An 18,754-nucleotide genomic window follows, 5' to 3' on the forward strand; every position below is an offset into this window, starting at 1 on the left:
ATTGTTGTGCATCCAGTTATTGATTTCCACATCTTAACACCACACTTAAGCTACAAGATTCCCATCTAAGTATGAGGTGGAGCGTTAAATGCAAAAGTGCTTACCTGGATCTCATTTTCATCTGCTCCTATGGAAATTCCTAACTTGAGATTGTGTAAAGAGGCAAGTTGAGCAAGAAATGACAGATGCAATAAAATACGGAAAAAGATACAGTTTTCTAGATTGCACAGAACAGAAAGCAAACTTTTTTTTAAATGGTGAGGTTATGCTGATGTTCAAAATGACATAATGTTCTCCAACGCAAGTCACTGAAAGCCAAGGTACAGAGATTGTGATAATTAATAATCACTGAATTTCCAGTTAAAAAGAAGCATTGACCTTGTAAGTAAATGTAAGATTTTTCAGGTATTTTATTGCAGAACTGATTTATAGTTCAAATCTATTCAAATGATTTTCTTTAATTCTGCGATTATGAAGGAAAATTATATTTTTAGTTTTATATAGTATAATTCCAATACATAAATAAGACTATCTTAGTGTAAATCTTTAGTGGGACCACATCTGGAGTATTGTGTACAGTTTTAGTCTCCTTCCCTAAAAAAATGGTATGCCTGCCAAGGAGGTAATGCAATGAAAGTTTGTTACACTGGGTCTAGGGATGGCAGATTTGCAATATGAGCTTCTGTAGACTAAGCTTAAATTCTCAAATTTTAGAAGAAGAATAAAAAAAAAATCTGTTGAAAATTACAAGATTCTTGAAGACCCTAGCAGAGTCTAGAACTAAAGGAAACAGTATAAAGATAAGGAGGAGATATACTTTTAGTTATAAAGAGAATGAAAGGAATTGAAGATAGTGCTGCAAAATAGTGCTGCGATAGGATATGTCAAGACTGCACAGGCAGGCACCTCCCAGTCTCCATCCAGAAATCACCTGCCACTCATTTCCAACTTGTTGCCAATTCATTACCTGCAACCTATTTAAACCCAGCTCTCATCCACAGTCCTTGTTCACTCATCAAACTAGCCAGCCTCAAACAGTGGCTCCTAGCATTCAGTTCCTTTGCTGCATTATCTTGTTAAATATCTATTCTTTCTTATTTTCTGGCCCCTCCTTGCTTGTTATTTTCCAGTTTATTATTAAAGTGATCACTCACTACTAAATCATCTCCACTGCTCTGGCTTTGGGTCAAGACTCCTCCACATTTCCTGGCAGAAGATCTTTCAGTATTATGATATATAGTGAAGTAAAACTGAAAGGCCAACTGGCCTATGCTGGTTTACCTCTTTCAGAGCCTATAAAAAGTATTCAGTGCCCCTTGGAAGTTTACATGTTTTATTGTTTAACGGCATTGAATCACAGTGGATTTAATTTGGCTTTTTTTGGGAATGATCAACAGAAAATGACTCATTCATGTTAAAGTGAAAACAGATCTCTCCATCTACAAAGTAATTAAATTAATTACAAATATAAAACACAAAATAAGTAATTACGGAAGTATTCACCCCTTTTAATATGACACACCAGCTAATCACTGGTGCAGCCAATTGGTTTTAGAAGTCATGTAATTAGTTAAATGGAGATCACTGTGTGCAGTCAAGGTTCTTCAATTGATTATAGTAAAAATATTACTGAATCTAGAAGGTCTAACTGCTGATGACTCAGTATCCCCGCAAAAATGACATGATGAAGATAAAATAAACTCCAAACAAACTCTGCAAAAAGGTTATTTAAAAGCACAACTCTGGAGATGGATACAAGAAGATTTCCAAGTCACTGAATATCTCATGGAGTACAATTAAGTAAGTCATCAAGAAATGGAAAGAATATAGCACAGCTGTAAATCTGTCTAGAGCAGGCTGTCCTCAAAAACTGAGTGACCGTACAAGAAGGGGACTAGTGAGGGAGGCCACAAAGGGACCTATGGAAACTCTGGAGGAGTTACAAGCTTCAGTGGCTGAGATGAGAGAGACTGCATACAACAGCTGTTGCCCGGGTGCTTCACCAGTCACAACTTTATGGGAGGGTGGTAAAGAGAAAACCTCTATTAAAAAAAAAACTCTCATGAAATCTCAGCTAGAGTTTGCCAGAAGACATGTGGGAGACTCTGAAGTCAGCTGGAAGAAGGTTCTATGGTCTGATGAAACCAAAATTGAGCTGCTTGGCCATCAGACTAAACACTATGTTTGGCATAAGCCAAACACCATACATCATCAAAAACACACCATCTCTACTGTGAAGCATGGTGGTAGCTGTATCATTCTGTGGGGATGCTTCACTGCAGCAGGACCTGAAATGCTTGTGAAGGTAGAGGGTAAAATTAATGAAGCAAAATACAGGGAGCTCCTGGAGGAAGACCTTATGCGGTCTGCAAGAGAACTGCGACTTGGGAGAAGATTTGTTTTTCAGCAAGACAATGACCCCAAGCATGAAGCCAAAGCTACACAGGAATGGCTTAAGAACAACAAAGTTAATGTCCTGGAATGGACAAGTCGAGTCTAGACCTCAATCCAATTGCGAATTTTGTGGCTGGACTTGAAAAGGGCTGTTCACTCACGATCCCCATGAAATCTGACAGAGGTAGAGCATGTTTTGTATAGAAGAATGGGGGAAAATTGCAGTGTCCAGGTGTGCAAAGCTGATAGAGACCTATCTTGACAGACTCGAGGATATAATTGCTGCCAAAGTTGCATCTGCTAACGACAGACTTGAAGAGAGTGAATACTTATGCAATATATTTCTTTTGCATTTTATATTTGTAATTAATTTAAATCAGTTTGTAGAGAGCTGTTCTCACTTTGACACAAAAGAGTTTTTCTGTTGATCTGTGTCAGAAAAAGGCAAATTAAATCCACTGTCATTCAAGGTTGTAAAATAATAAAACATGAAAACTTTTAAGTGGTTTGAATACTTTTTATTCGCACTGTATGTTGCAATGTCCTTTTTACAAACTGTTGAAGTTTAACTTTGATGTTATTCATGAAGAAGAGCGAAATTATGGAGCAAGCTTCATTAATTGATTCTCCCTGCATTACCCAACTTCCATCCCTCCAGCTCCACCTCTCTTTTTTGCTGTTATTTCTATCTCTTAAGGTTAAGCCAAAAAGTGTGCCTGATGATGATTCCAAATGGAGATCGACAAGAAGCCAGAATTGGAGAAGCCAGCAGCCTCAGGGGGTGAATGGCCAGTGAAGGTTACAGGAATTGTGAGTGGCTTAGTGGTGCAGCTGTTAGCACAGTCACTCCACAGCTCCAGAGAAGAGTTTGATTTCAATCTTGGGGCTGTTCTGTGTGGTGTTTGCACATCCTCCTCGTGACAATGTGATTTCTCCTAGCTTTCCTCCTCCATCTCCAAGAATCCTTCTAGGCTTACTAGCAGATCAGGCAGTTGTGCGAGAGTTAGTGGCCAAGAAATAGTGTTTGTGGAGTGGTTTGAACATAGAACATTACAGCAGAGCACAGGCCCTTCAGCTCATGATGTTGCACTGATGTTTAATCTAGTCTAAGGTCAATTGAAACCTTTCCCGCTACATAGTTCTCCATTTTTTTAATCACTCATGTGCCAATCTAAGAGTTTCTTAAATGGCCCTAATATATCTGCCTCTACTAACACCCATGACAGGGCATTTCATGCACCGACCACTTTCTCTGTTATGATCTTACCCCTGATATTCCCCTAATACTTTCCTCCAATCTCCTTAAAATTATGCACCCTTGTATTTTAAGGTGATTTTGTTATCCAATATTTAATGTTCACTTCTCAGTTCTATAAAGCAAAACAATATGTCAGTGAGCTTGATAAGTGATGACAGAGTTGTGTATTCCCTTTAAAGGCAAAGAAATCTGACATGTTTTATTGAGGAGAGCCTCATAGGTAAGAGTAAGAGGGATCCAAGTTAGATCTCTGATAAACTCTGGAGTTAACAATATGGAAGTTGGAAGTGCTTACCGTGAATACATCGGGAGAGATAATACAGGAGAGATAATAATGAAACAAGGGAGAGCAGAGCCACCCATAAAGCAAGTTATTTGAGGAAACTTTTGTTAACTAATGTGAGAGCTGCAATAGTTGTTGAGTGATCGGTAAATCAGTGGGAATGTACTAGAGCAGGAGACGAGTCTCCTGAACTATAGATGATTAAAGAAACTTAATTAATTTTCAGGCCTTATCACCCAGTATGTTATTGGAAATGATAATCAATATTTTATATCTTTGGAAGTTATGTTAAGAGGGAACCATGCAATCTTGATAAGCATCAGGCAGTTCAATTGATTTGATATTTGAGGCTACTAAAATCCTGCTCGGTGGCAGGGTGGAGCTGTGTCTCTACAAAAGGAGGTGTAAGATACTCCTTCCCTGCAAGTCACCCTTGGGCAAGGCGTAGCACCTGCTTAGCTTCTGATCAGGGTGACACGAAGCCATTGGAGCAAGTGGTGTATGGTCGTAAGAACAGCTGGGTGCATATCACAAGTCCTGGTTATATCACAAGGCAGGACAATTCCTGCAGAGTACTGATAATGGCTGGGTCACCCATCTTGTAACGACACTGCTCAGAAGAAGGCAATGACAAACCACTTCTGTGGGAAAATTTGCCAAGAACAGTCATGGTCATTTAAAGACCATGGTCACCCATGTCATACAGCCCGGCACATAATGAATGAATGATTGAAAATCCTGTCATGATAAGGGAAAATAAAGAAAGGTATTTCTCCATTATTGGTTCAGATTAAGTACGAAGAAGTGTTATCATTTTGTCTGCTCTTATCTTCTTGAAAACAAAGTAGAATTTTGTTGATGGTGGCTACTTCATTCCTAACACATTCCTGTCAGAACTTGGTTTGAACTTGTCCATATAGTGGCATCACTATGGAAACCAGTATGGTACAAGTACATGAACTGTCTAACATGGGTAATTTAATAAGTTTTATGATCAGGCGCTAGATGATATATGACATCTTCCTCCCCCTGCCACGCTACTAAAAGGCTGAGGACAAGATGCAACATTCTAATTTGCTATTGCTTCTGATGGCTTAGGCGTATTCCTTGTATTTGCCTTGTTACTGTCATCAGCATGGACATTCAAGACGTGCTTTGGGCAGTGAAGCAATGCCACAAAATGTTCTCTAGGTCGTGAGCTGTGCACTCTTACTGCTGACTTACATTGAAAAGGAGATTGTCCCGAAGTCACCTGCTTGAAAAGTACCTGCCCAATCCTCATACGTGGAGATGAGTCTAAAACAAAGCACTATCCCTAAAAAAACAGGCAAAGTGAACTCCCAGCAGCTCGACAATCTATAGACAAGAAGAGAAAAAAGTTGAAAGATCCTGTCAAGTTTTGACATATAATGTGGAATTATCATCTCTATATAAAAATTGAAGTAAAGCAGAAAGATGTACAGTGTAATGCAGTTATAGAATTATAAATGAACATATTTACCAGGATTAGAAAGACTAAGCTTTTAACATTATGACGAAGCACGCCAAGGAATAGGATCAAACTATTTCCAGAAGTATGTTGTTCCTGAAAGAAAGGCCATTAAAGCACAATAATCAGTAATCAATCAAATAAAAAAATGAACCTTTCCACAAAAAATGAGGTTCAAAATACTGTCACATGGATTGATTGAAGCCCATGTCACTAATGCTTTTAAGAAGGAGAATGATGTATGAAGGAAAAGGTAATGGAGGGTTACAGATGAAATGCTTGAAGATGCATTTAGAGTGGGAGAAAGCTTATGTGGAGAATAAATCCCAACATAGATCATTTGAAGCAAACTATTTATGCCTGCATTGTAAGCTCTGTGAAGACCTGTTGTCTTTTCTCCTCAACCTCAGAAGTAGTAATTCAGGTATACTATTGTGGTCTGTCACTTGTGGCTCATTCAATATTTTTTAATATTGGAACACATGTAAAGTAATGGATGTTTCTTTCTCCCCAAAGTATTATTCCAGTCCAGTGAGGATATGAATAATATATTATTGACCCCATTCTAATTAGCGAAGTAATAGAAATTCTGCACCCTGTAATTGCAGTGATCTTCTAATTAGGTCACAGGAGCGATGTTAGAATGAAAGGACCAAACAGGCATTGTATTGTGCAGACAGTAACCTCATTTTTGCAGTCATTTGTAATTTTAATTGACTGAAGCTCTCATAAAAGACTTGTCTCCTTGCAACGTTTGCTCTTGTGGTGCATTTGATAGTCTTAAAATATGACTGAGTTCCCTGTGGTATTTTTTGTCTCTGTAGTCCAATCTAACAAAGCAGCAAAATGGCTTTAAAATCACCTTGAAGACCTTGGAGGACAACCTACTTTCCCGCCTTTCCTCTGCTTCTGGAAACTTCCTCGGAGACACAGCCTTGGTAGAAAATTTGGAGACTACCAAAAGGACTGCTGCAGAGATTGAAGAAAAGGTTAGGCCAAATGAAACTATAAGGAGAAGATTATTTGAATGTTGATAATATGTTCAGACATATCCATGTGATTTATGATGAAAAGGGGAATGTATTAAATCTCAGCCTTTTTGAAAAGTCTCATTGAATACTACAGCCAGTCTAGAAGGAATTAAAATGCCATGTTATTTAACTTCCTTTTTCTGCCAGGGCTAATCATTATGTTCCTCAGAGTTCAGTCTGGCAAGCAGCCTGCTTATGAGCCTTGTTAATACATGGATTAGGAATGTTTAAATAGAGGTAGACTTTTTGAACAGCTATTCAACATATTTATCTTTTGAGTCCCACCTCTCTTCTGCAATATTGCAAAATTAGCAAGTTCACATATTAGGCTATCAAACTCATAAACTATTTCATCCACATTTTTGGTGTCATTTGCAATTTTTGCCTTTCAGTTAGGGATTAACATACAGCATGTAGGCATTTAAAAGTTTCAAATAACTTATTTTGCTCAGCAAGACCAATTGTGTACTATCTTTTTAAATAGGTTTATGAGTATGTAAATAGACCTGCAATATGTGGATGGTTTATAAATTTGTTTAGCACTCAGATGTGGAAAATCTGCAACAAAGATTCTATTTTTGAATGACCTCTGAAGTTGTAAATGTGTCTAATTAAAGATCTCATTTGATAATTTTTCCTCAATTTGACTGGAGAATTTCACTAATAAAGGTCAAGGTGACTGACAGACACTTCCACTTTCCTCACAATAAACAATGCAGTTAATCAATCTGTTTTGTTTGTGGTTTATGAAAATAATATTTTAAAGTGTAGCAGAGCAGCAGGGATTCTCTGCTGCTTTCCTTGACTACCCTGGTTATTTCTAGATCAGAATATGTGTGGACAGTTGCGTAGTTCTGTAAGAGTCAATTGATGTAAGACCTTACTAAGACCAGCAGGCAGAGCATAAGGAAGAAAGCTATAGTAAAATAAGGTTTTATTTCAAAAGAACATGGGGATTTTTTCCCCAAAAATTAGAGCCTTCCATGTGAATAAAAAGTGATTGAGATGATATTTTCTCACACCTGGTGCTCTGTTCCAGTGCTGGGTTGTATCTTGCTGACCTCAGATGCCAGTTCTTGCAAATCATTATTTAACTGACCAATGGAAGTACTGCTGTAAATTCCACCCTCCTCCTTTTGCATGTTTGGAAACTTTTAATACTTGAGTTTATAACACTAGTGAATTACAAACATACGACCTCTGGGTAGGGTGAGGAGAAGGAGGCAATCAGAGTCATGAGCCTCCAAAAATATAGTGCATTTCTGAATGTGTGTGTGTGTGTGCGCGCGCGCTTGGGATGTGTGCACACATTTACACCAAGGACACTGCTTTGCCCTTCAAAGGCCTGCAAAATGGTGGTCATCTTGTTTGTATTTTCTGCCATGTAAAAGGAACTCAATTAAGTTGTCTGTTTTGGCTACAGGATATAATTATGAAGTCCAGATGTAGAAGGGGTCTGATGATTTAAGTCATCGCCTCAGAGTCAATATAACACAGTGCCCTTCCATCTGTAAGTCTGAATCTGAGTTCTGCACATACTGAGATTTGAAAAGTGTTCAGGGCTGGGCAGTTTTGGGAATTCTTCCTCTTTTTTAAAGTGCTCGAGCGTTGCTCTTCCAGATAAATATTTATGAGCTATTAATGTTTTCAACAGTAAACAGCTTTTACCAACTGGTTCTGTATGGCATCATAACATTTTCTTAAATATATCCTTGCACCTGAAAACAAAGAAAGAGTGACCCCAAATGACATTTCCCAGATTTTTTTTGTTATTAGAACCACATCCTTACTATATAACATATCTCTTTTAATACAGGTGAAGGAGGCCAAGGTAACGGAGCTTAAGATCAATGAGGCCCGTGAGCATTACCGTCTTGCTGCAGGCCGTGCGTCTCTCTTGTACTTCATAATGAACGACCTCAATAAAATCCATCCTATGTACCAGTTCTCTTTGAAGGTATGTCTGTGCAAGATCAGCAGATGTTGCCTTTACTCCCTACAGCTTCATTTAGCTGATGAACCACTTGAATAAACAAACAATTTACCAACATTTCTGAATCCTTTCCTAATTTTGTGCACTGAAAATAAGGGGTCACATGTTAAAATATTAATGTAGGAGCCATAATTGCAAATTTCACTACTGGAGGATAAACAAAGAATTGATTCTGCTATTCATTCTATGCTTCAAAAAAGACTGAATTTTGATACTGAAATCCAACAAGGAATGAAAAGCTAAATATATTCTAATATTTGATGTGTTTACAGAAGAGAAACAATACAACATATAATGTCATAATTTATTAATAAGCTCTGCTCTTCTCTTTTTGTTAGGCTTTTAATGTCGTATTCCAAATGGCTGTAAAAAGGGCACCCACTGATGAAGTCCTCAAGCAGAGGGTTGCCCACCTGATTGACAGCATCACTTTTTCCGTGTTTCAATACACAACAAGAGGCTTGTTTGAATGTGATAAGCTGATCTATACGGCTCAGGTTACCTTCCAGGTATGTAAGAACGTCTGTGCATTTAATTTTCATTTATTTTAACTCTTTTCCTAAGAAACTCCTTAATGTTGGAAAACAAATTCAGATACTTGAAACCTGGAATAAAAGGAGAGAATTGCTAGCATTACCCAGTGGTCAGGCAATATCTTTAGAGAAAGAAATGTAGTTAATACTTCAGTATTATGACCTATCATCAGAACTCTTAGCTCTTGTTCTCCTCTCCATGCATTCTTGCTGCCTTTAATAATGGAGTTTGCTTCCCCAGATGGCCTGTTAGATTCATGCACTGTGAGGATTTACCAGTTCTTTCAACCCTATGAAAGCTTAGCCACTCTCTGCCAGGGTGCCACTAGCAATGCGAGAGGAATATTCAGTTTACTTTCTCTTTCTTCATTGCAGTCATCTTAGCTATATTGAAAAGAAATTGCAGACAGGAAGACTAGAGGTGCATTTCTGGTACACATTTCTATACCATTAAAATTTAGTTGAATTAAATTCTAAAATCTCTGGACTAAATTCCAGATTCCTATGTTCCTTAGTCCTCAATTTCCTGTACTTATAATGTTTAGAATATCATCTTAAATCTGATGGTCTCATAAAATTTCACAGTATTAACACCAAAGGAAACCTTCATCTCACATTTGGAGATATCCCGGACCAAACATTTCTGATAAGTGAGTTTCCTGTATTTCCTCTGGGTGAGGAGTTTTTCTTTTGTTAATTTTCCAAACCAGAATTTGTATTGTGTGTTTTATCTTCCATTTTATTGTTTCTATTTTTTGTTACTTCCTCTCACAAAAAGAGAAGTGGCCAGCATAGATCAACCATGATCATGTTGAATGGCAGGACAAACTTGAGAGAGCTGTGGCCAATACCAACTTCTATTTTATGACATTCTTGTAAAGAAAAACTGATTCAGAAGGGAAGATAATAAAAAAATAGTTGGCTAATGGACAAATAACTCTGTTTGTCCAAGAAAGATGTTGGTCATTTTTACCTTCTAACTTATTTAGTAAGATTTGAATCTGTGTGTAATGAAGGCAGACTGTGGTGCATTGGTCATTAGCCCTCCTGTTGGACAGCCCTTATGTTGCCCTTCTTATGGTAGCACCTCTGTTACTTGTTGCAAGAGGTGGGAGGTTTAAAGAGTAGTGCCAGTCGGGACTTTCTGTTCAGTTTCAGGTAGCAGGAATTGTAAAGAGGCACACTGTGATTGTTAACTGTTAACTGGGTAATTAGGCCATTGACAGGGTCCAATAAATGGTGGAAGTGGATTCAGTTGCAACACTGAAGATGAACTTAGATAGGGAAATGAATGTGAGGGGTGTAGGAGGTCTATGGACTGATTGTGGGTAGACAGGACTGGGCAGAATAGAAAAGGTTGGCTTGGACTAGATGTTTCTGTGATGTATTACTCTATAAGTCTATGACTACTTGTCATTACACAAAGTCAATCTAATTCAAACCCCCTTTCTCATTTTAAAAATAGAGATGAGTTTCAATAAAACTAAATTGAATTATTTCCTAACAAAGGACAAGTTATTACAAATGCCGGTACATCCTGCCAGAAAGCCTAATAGATTGATAAGTCCTTTGTCTGATATCGCATATATTACCCTCTAACTTTATGAAAGATCCATTGAAAATTTCCTGTGTGGACATCTGCTTAAATTCATGTTGACAGTTTGAAATATCAACTATCTTATTCCAATTCATGTGTAAAAATCATCATTGTACCATGCTACATCAGTATCTGAAAACTCAGTGAACTCAAACTGTTTGATATTGTTCTACTTCAATGACTCTCCTTGTTAACATTAAGTGAAACTTGACAATGCAGGAAGAAATATACTGGTCTTGTTGACCATAAAGCACAGAGCACTGTTTCCCTTATAATGCATGATGCTATTTTTGTGCATAGTATTGGGATCCAGGAAATGATGGACTTTTTCTTCACATATAATTTTGTAATAGGGTGCTCATTAATTTCCAACTTGTATCTTCTTATACCAAGTGGAAAGAGTGAGTGGAGTGACTTGGTTAAATTGTACAAAGGCCGCTTTTGGTATATTGCTGGAATTAACTGGGAAAGGTGAAATATGAATGGCCTCTCCTATTTTTCCTTCCTATGGAAAAATGCCTTCATCTGCAGTCAGGATTGCAGCTTGTTTTATATGTCTTTAATTGAAAGAAAAATAAGCAAGCAATCTCAGCTTGACTCTCTTGCTCCATTGTGCACTGCCACGTACAAACAAAATAATCTCCCTTTTCATAATGTGGTGTGAAGTTCCTCTAACTATGATGTGCTATGTGCAGCTTGGCACTGAAATAATTTGAAATAGTCCGTGAGCCAGTAGGGTTGGTCAATACCATCTGAGGGGAATGCTCATAGTGATTTTTGGCAAGATATACATCCACAGAGTTAGAAAATCTGTGATAGCATTGCACCAGTGGTAGCTTTATGTGTGCTATCATGCATTTTATAACACTACCCTAAAATAAGTATTTCTAAAAAGTGGCCAATATAAAGTACAACATATATATTCAACCTAGTGGTATTTTGTCATCAGTGATCCCTCAACATTGAAATTTGTCACAATGATTGCTGAGTTCAAGCATGTTTCATCAAATGTTGTTATAAAATGTTTACATTGAAAATTGTGTCATTGGTGGCACTCGCAGTACAGTGCCCAATTTCAGTAGAGTGAATCATTTCATTTTTAGAAAAGTATTTGTCTATTGTTCATTTTGGAAAAGTCAATAAAAACTCTAGGACACATATAATCACATGGATTTGTAGAGAATTTATTCAGGAATTCACTTTTTGTATATATTCCATATTAACATCAGTACAGCAGAAAATGTTACCCACCCCCCAAAAGGGAAAAAACTTCATTTGGAAAGATCTCTGGAGTTTTATCAATGTCATGATATTTTCCATATTGTTGTATCAAATCAAAACAATCTTAAGCTTTTGTCATAGCATATAGAATTACAGTACAATAATTCAAATGTGGGGTTACACACGGCCATAACCTAAGCCCCATTTGGTTGTAAAATGAATATATTGAATCAAAGACTGCTTTCCATACTTTGTTTTCCATATTTTCATAACCTATTAATAATCATAATAATTTTCCAAGTCTTCCACGTCTTCCAAATCCTCATCTGAATTTTCCACACTCTCTGAGGTGGATGCCTGGTTCTCACAGTCTGCCAGTCTACATATGTCAGTACACCTGAGGCCATTTGCAACACATATACATCTTGAGAGTGAATATTTTTTGGTCAGTTACAGGCCAGTAGATCCAGGATGGCATTGGGTGCTTTCTGGCCTTCCATCCAGTGCACCACCAACTGTTCAGCTTCCTCTTCTCTCTCCATCTTCTATCCTCTGACAACAGGGCTTGACGCTTGTGGGTTCTCCTCCAAACATTTTCTCCATATACCAGTCTGGTAGTTGGCTCGTTGTGCATGTTTTGTTAAGCAGTCCTTGCATGGTGGGAGTTGATGACTTAAGATTTCACATTTTTTGGCACAGAAAAGGTGATACCTGAGCTCATTGACCTTGGTGGTCGATACTTTTGGGGCATACAGGAGACATGTAAATGCTTCCAGTTTGTCCAGCTCTGGGGAGAGGTCCCATTCCTGACCCAGCTCTTTAAGAATGTGTCCTGAGTTTCCCTGTTGCTGGTCAGAAGTTTTAGGGCACTTGTCTTCCCTTTGCCTGTAAAAGCACTTACAGTGTCACATCCTATATATGCGTGCAACCCGATGAGAGCCCTACAAATCCCTATGCCAACAGTGACACCAACCTTCCTGATGTCTAAAAGACTTGTACGGGTCCTAGTGCCACACATCTGGAACAATGGCGCCTCTATCATGTCACAAAATGCTAAAGACATGATAAAGACATCTGTGTCTTCTGAACAGATCACTACAGATTGGTGTCCCTCTCTTGTGGCATGGGCAGCATGGAGAAGTAGCTGGCCATCCGCTTCTTCTTGTTGACACTGAAGAGCTGACACCTCCTCACTGTCTTGAGATGTGATTCTGTAACATTTGTCATTCACAGTTGCATACAGAATCTTCTCCTGTAGCTTTGCTCTGTACTCTGCCTTCCTCCATTCATGGCCTATGAAGCTAATGAGACTATTTTTGTTACTGACTTTGGACAGGAAGCTCCTCCACTGCCTCACCATCTGTGTGCCTGTGATGCCTTGCAACTCATGACCAGTCTCTTCACCCTGTAGAGATCTTTCACTATTCTTGATAGAGTTCTTCTTGTATGTGTTGAACACAACATCTATTCTGCTACTCTGACTGCCTTCCCTCAGAGCCATACCCACAATTGTGGCAACATCTCTGAAAGTAACTTGATCATCTTTCACTCTTTGGACCGAGTTAATTCCATCAACCACTGTAGCAGAGTTTCCTGGGAGTTGCTCTTCTACTGCTACATTTTTCTGCAAGGTTGTGGCTAAAGTAGCTTTATTTGTCTTTCTCAGCAATGCTTCTGGTGTGGACAGGGCCCAGGGCAATGGTCCAAGGGGATGAGAAAGGATATCCTCCATACGTAGTCTGCACCCTTGTGCCCATCACTATCATGTGTTCAAACAAAGACCTGTCTGCTTTCAAGATGATCGCCCTCCCATTTGATTTCACTTCTCTCTTCTTACACATATCACTGAATGTTTTCAGCTTGTTGGCTTTCATTGGGTCATGGAATTTCTTTGCTGGTGGGTCTTCCTCTAGTCTCTCATCCTTGAAGGTTGCATAGCATTGCTCACCAATCTCATATGCCTTCATCAGGTCGGAGGCAATGTCCTTGTGGGCTGCCTTTGCTGTAGAGATGCTAATGAGGTCCTGCTTCTCAGCAAATGGATTGACCCATGCATGTATGAGGCTAACCACTGCTGAAACTGCTTCCTCATCTTTCTGGATTCTTGGCCGCTGTAGCTCCGCATGACAAAGCTCTGATTTGTTGCCTTGCACCATCTCCCTAACTGTCTCAGGAATGCACTGCGGTGCTTAGCTGTTATGTAGTAATGCTTGATAGCTCCAGTATTCAGGCTAAACCGTGATGTGCCTCCAGGAGTCTGTGTGTCTTTGTTCACTGTGGCTTCAATAGCCTGGTCCACAGGGATCTGCCCACAGGGGTTGTTACTTGACAGCTGCACTGAGAATTGGCCTGTCTTGAAGGCCTCAAACACAGAAGGATTTTTGTCTAGGAGGTTTGTCATCTGAGCAAAGTAAGGGGACAGGTACCTGGCACAATTCATCTTATAGGCAAAGCACCATGGGATCATGGTTCTTATAGCGTGGAGGTGCAACTCCCAGTCCCCCTCACAGAAAGCTACCACCGCTGCAATGTTATCACATATTTTCTAGCACTAGGGGTGTATACCTTGCCAAAAATCACTATAAGAATTATTCCCCTCAGATGGTACCAGTGGCCCAAACTTGGGGTCCTGGCTCACAGACTAAAAAACAGAAATGTTAAATGAGTTTATTTTTCATACAGCACATGCTTTTTGTTAGAAAGATTTACTTCAGTCTTGAAAAAAAGCCAGTGCAGATAGGTGAAACCATTTTATTTTCTCCGATGATTGGCAACGATGCCAACCGGTTCTTTGTAAATTCAAGCCAACCAGAGATAGTTACCTGCAATTCAAAGATAATTGAACTTCCTCACTTTGAAGACCTATTTTCACACCTGAAATATAAAGTGGAAAAGTTACAATGATATAGCTGCTTGTACTCTCTAAGGTTAAGTTAAATACATGAAGAAATTTGACGATTATATAATTGCCCTTTTCCCCCATTAAGGCATGCTTAAGATGGAGGAGCATATTTCATTGCCTTGGGCATGTCAATAACAGAAATAAAATGTCCTCAAGAAACTACTGACCATGAAATTAGTCCTTCATTGGAAGTATTATCTTCTCAACATTGAATTAATCGAAGACTACAATACTTCCTTAATACAAAGTGTTCTGCTGAAATGTTCTGTTCCTGTTTTATTTTTCCCTTCAGTATGCTGTTCTATTCTTGGGAATAACATGCAAAGATGTTGTTCAAGGATGACAATGAAAACTGATTCCAAAAGATAGAGCTCCCGTTTGTAGTGACCCATATTCATACTCCCTGGTCACATCCCCATTTAATAACACTACCTAAATTATGGCAAGCCTAAATTACTTATTTGGGTTTGACTGAAGAGTCTCCCTGAGCAGCATTAACCTACATATCGGCTGCCAGTATTATCCTGTTAACTTGGATTTAACTCCTAACCCTTCAGAGAGAAATTTCCTCAGTCTCAATCTCTACTTCTGTCGCAATTTAGAAGGTTGATGATATAATAGGAGAAATACTGAGCTCTGGATCCAAATTAATCAGGCACAGCAGACAGGCATTGACCTTGGAAGATTCAGGGAATTTATATTCTTTCTTTTGCCCTTTCACCTAAAAAATTTCGGCTATTCTTCCTAATAAGTTATTCCAGTGACAGTGCATGTACTTGCTGTTTGATTTTGGAGATTTACATGTTATCCAGAAAATAAACATCAGAAGCAACTAATTTAATTCAGTCAGATAGGATTGTAGTAAAGTACATGCTGTATTAGGTAATCATCCTTGAGATAATCCGAAGTGTCATGGGACTCAAGATTGCTGGTGATTTATCTCAATCTAATTAATACATAGTTGCAAAATAAGTTCACACCAGTGAGAGTTATGCAAGTTTGTTGTTAAGTGTGCAGTGTAATCCAGTTGTTTGACAAGACTTGAGAATTCAAAATATGACACGTTTTTTTGTGTCTGTCAGCTCCCAGAAGACCTTAAGAGATAGGAGCAGAAATAGGCTATGCAGGCCGTTGACCCTTCTCTGCCATTCCATTGTGGCTGGTTTATTATCCCCCTCAACCACATTCTCCTACCTCCTTCCAATAACATTTGTTGCCCTGACTAATCAAGAACCAACCAACCTCCACTTCAACTGCTTAATGACTTGGCCTCCACATCCATCTGTGGCTATGAATTCCAGAGATTTGCTACCCTCTGGCCAAGGAAATTCCACCTCATCTTTGTTCTGAATGGATGTGTCTCAGTTCTGAAGCTGTGCGCCCGGTCCTAGACTCCCCACTATTGGAAACATCCTCTCCACAACCTCCCATTCTCCTAAAGTCCTGCAAGTACAGGCCTAGAGCCATCAAATACTCTTGATATGTTAACCCTTCCAGTCTGGAATCATTCTCATGAACCTCCTCTGGACCCTCTCCAGTGCCAGCACATCTTTTCTTAGATAAGGGACCCAAAAGTACTCAAAATACTCCAAATGTGGTCTGACGAATGTCTTATAAAGCTTCTGCATTTCGTCCTTACTTTACTATTCTAGTTGTCTTGTAAGAAATGATAACATTGCATTTGCCTTCTTTACCACTGACTCAAGCCTGCAACTTAAACTTTAGGGAATCCCAAGGACTGCCGAGTCCCAGTGCACCTCTGATTTTTGAATGTTCTTCCCTTTTAGCAAATAATCTATGCCTTTATTCTTTCTCACAAATTAATCATATAATTCCCTACATTATATTCCATCTGCCACTTCTTTGCCCATTCTCACAATCTGTCCAAGTCCTTCTGCAGATTCCCTTCTTCCTCAACACTGCCTGCCCCTCCGCTTATCTTCCTATCATCTACAAACTTAGCCACAAAGCCATCAATTCTGTCATCCAAATCATTGACTATAATGTGAAAAGAAGCAGTCCCAATACTGACCCCTGCAAACACTACTAGCCACCAGCAGCCAAACAAAAAAAACAAGCCCTTTATTCCTAGCACCAGCAGCCAAACAGAAAACAAACCCTTTATTCCCAGCCTTTGCCTCCTGCCAGTCAGCCAATCATCTATCCATGCTAGTAACTTTCCTGTAATACTATGGACTCTTATCTTGTTAAGCAGCCTCATGTGCAGCACCTTGTCAAAGGCCTTCTGAAAATCCAAGTATACAACATCCACTGACTCTCCTTTGTCTGTCCTACTTGTTATTTCCTCAAAGAACACCAACAAATTTGTCATGCAAGATTTCCCCTTAAGGAAACCATTTTGACTTTGGGCTATTTTATCATATACCTCCAAGTACCTTAAGCCTCATCCTTAATAGTGGACTTCAACATCTTTCCAACCACAGAAGTCAGGCTAACTCCTGTGGTGCTGAAAAACTGAAATAATGATGGAAATAAGCAGCAGCAGGTCAAGCCACAATTGAAAAAGAAAGTGAGAATAATACTTCAATTGATTTGAAGCTTTGAGTAACTGCAGTTATATTGTGATATCACTGGCACTCTTATCTCAGGCCTAAGGATATTAAAAATTGGGCAGCAATACTGCTCCTTGTCACTAAGCAATTACTGTCTCCAAAGATTCAAGTGAGGATAAGATCTTCTTGCTTGTGATGTCATGATTAGAGATCTTCATGAATGAATCACCACTGGTAAAGGATGAGACATCCAACCTCAGTAAAACATGTCATGAGCAGAGAAGACCTTCTCTGCGGATGGGGTGCTGAAGAAGAGTGAAAAAAATCAACTGCCCATTTGACTCCTTCACACAAGCCAGCATCCCCTCTACTGACTCCATCTGTATTTCCAGCTACCTCAGAAAAGCTCCTCTTCTGCTGGGAAGAAGAACGAAAAAACTTGAGAGCATCAAGAGCATCAAGTACCACCAGGCTCATGACCAGCTTCTGTTCTGCTGTTATCAGACTCTTGCATGGACCTCTCATATACTAAAAGATACATTTTTGATCTTCCAAACTACCTCACCTTTGCACCTACCCTGCACTTCCTCTGTAACTGTATCATTATATCTTGCATTCTGTTTTCCGTTTCACTACCTTGAAATAGATGTGCATGATCTGTCTGGATGGCATGCAAATTTAGATGAGTGTAAAGGTCTGCATCTGGTTTGTATTTCTACCAGCTTTCTCAAACTGAAAGGTTAAGTTGTACAAGGAGTAGTATTTTGACATGCATTGTTCAACAGAATGACTTTTTGCATTTGAGATAATTAGAGGTGAGTCCTGCCTGTCACAATTTACATGCATAGTGCTATGGATGGTAGATGGATATATTACTATGAAACGTGAAAAGGATATGCTCAAGAGAAAAAGAAAGTAATATCGGACATTTATGAATATTAGCTGTTATGGTCATTTAAAGCAATGGCACTATAGAAATAATATTAACAGGAACTTAGGAAGGTAGCATCGAGGTGAGGTAAGTTACTTGTGAAGTATAGGAATGGGAAATATGTCTGTGAGGCTGGTGTTCTGTACTGGGTGTCAGATGTGGGATGTCTGGGACACTCCCAGCCTCCTGGTCGGCCACATCTGCGCCAGGTGCACAGAGCTGCAGCTCGTCAGGGACCGGGTCAGGGAATTGGAGATGCAGTTTGATGACCTTCGTCTGGTCAGGGAAAGTGAGGCGGTGATAGATAGGAGCTACAGGCAAGTACAGTAGTCACACCGGGGTCTCAGGAGACAGATAAGTGGGTAATAGTGAGGAGAGGGAAGGGTGAGAGTCAGATACAAGAGAGTAACCCTGTGGCTGTCCCAGGGAGTTAGGAAAGAAGCTGAGAAACAGAACCACAAGGGGAGTAATCTTGGGTTTACTGCCTGTGCCACGTGACAGTGAGTATAGAAATAGAGTGAGGTGGAGGATAAATGTGTGGCTGAGAGATTGGAGCAGGGGGCAGGGATTCAGATTTCTAGATCACTGGGACCTCTTTTGGGGCAGGTG

The 18,754-nt window shown here is 39.3% G+C and overlaps 1 protein-coding gene across 1 annotated transcript in view; it reads left to right on the forward strand.

Annotated features, from left to right (window-relative positions):
• Positions 1-18,754, forward strand: part of dnah9 (dynein, axonemal, heavy chain 9) — a 586,329-nt gene that overhangs the window by 411,690 nt on the left and 155,885 nt on the right. Inside the window, exons 56-58 of the mRNA XM_072242702.1 lie at positions 6,249-6,413; positions 8,272-8,412; positions 8,787-8,957. Coding sequence (XP_072098803.1) covers positions 6,249-6,413; positions 8,272-8,412; positions 8,787-8,957 — 477 coding nt within the window. The remainder of the gene's footprint in view (positions 1-6,248; positions 6,414-8,271; positions 8,413-8,786; positions 8,958-18,754) is intronic.

The sequence above is a fragment of the Mobula birostris genome, chromosome 24 (assembly GCF_030028105.1).
Source record: "Mobula birostris isolate sMobBir1 chromosome 24, sMobBir1.hap1, whole genome shotgun sequence".
Lineage (NCBI taxonomy): Eukaryota > Metazoa > Chordata > Chondrichthyes > Myliobatiformes > Myliobatidae > Mobula > Mobula birostris.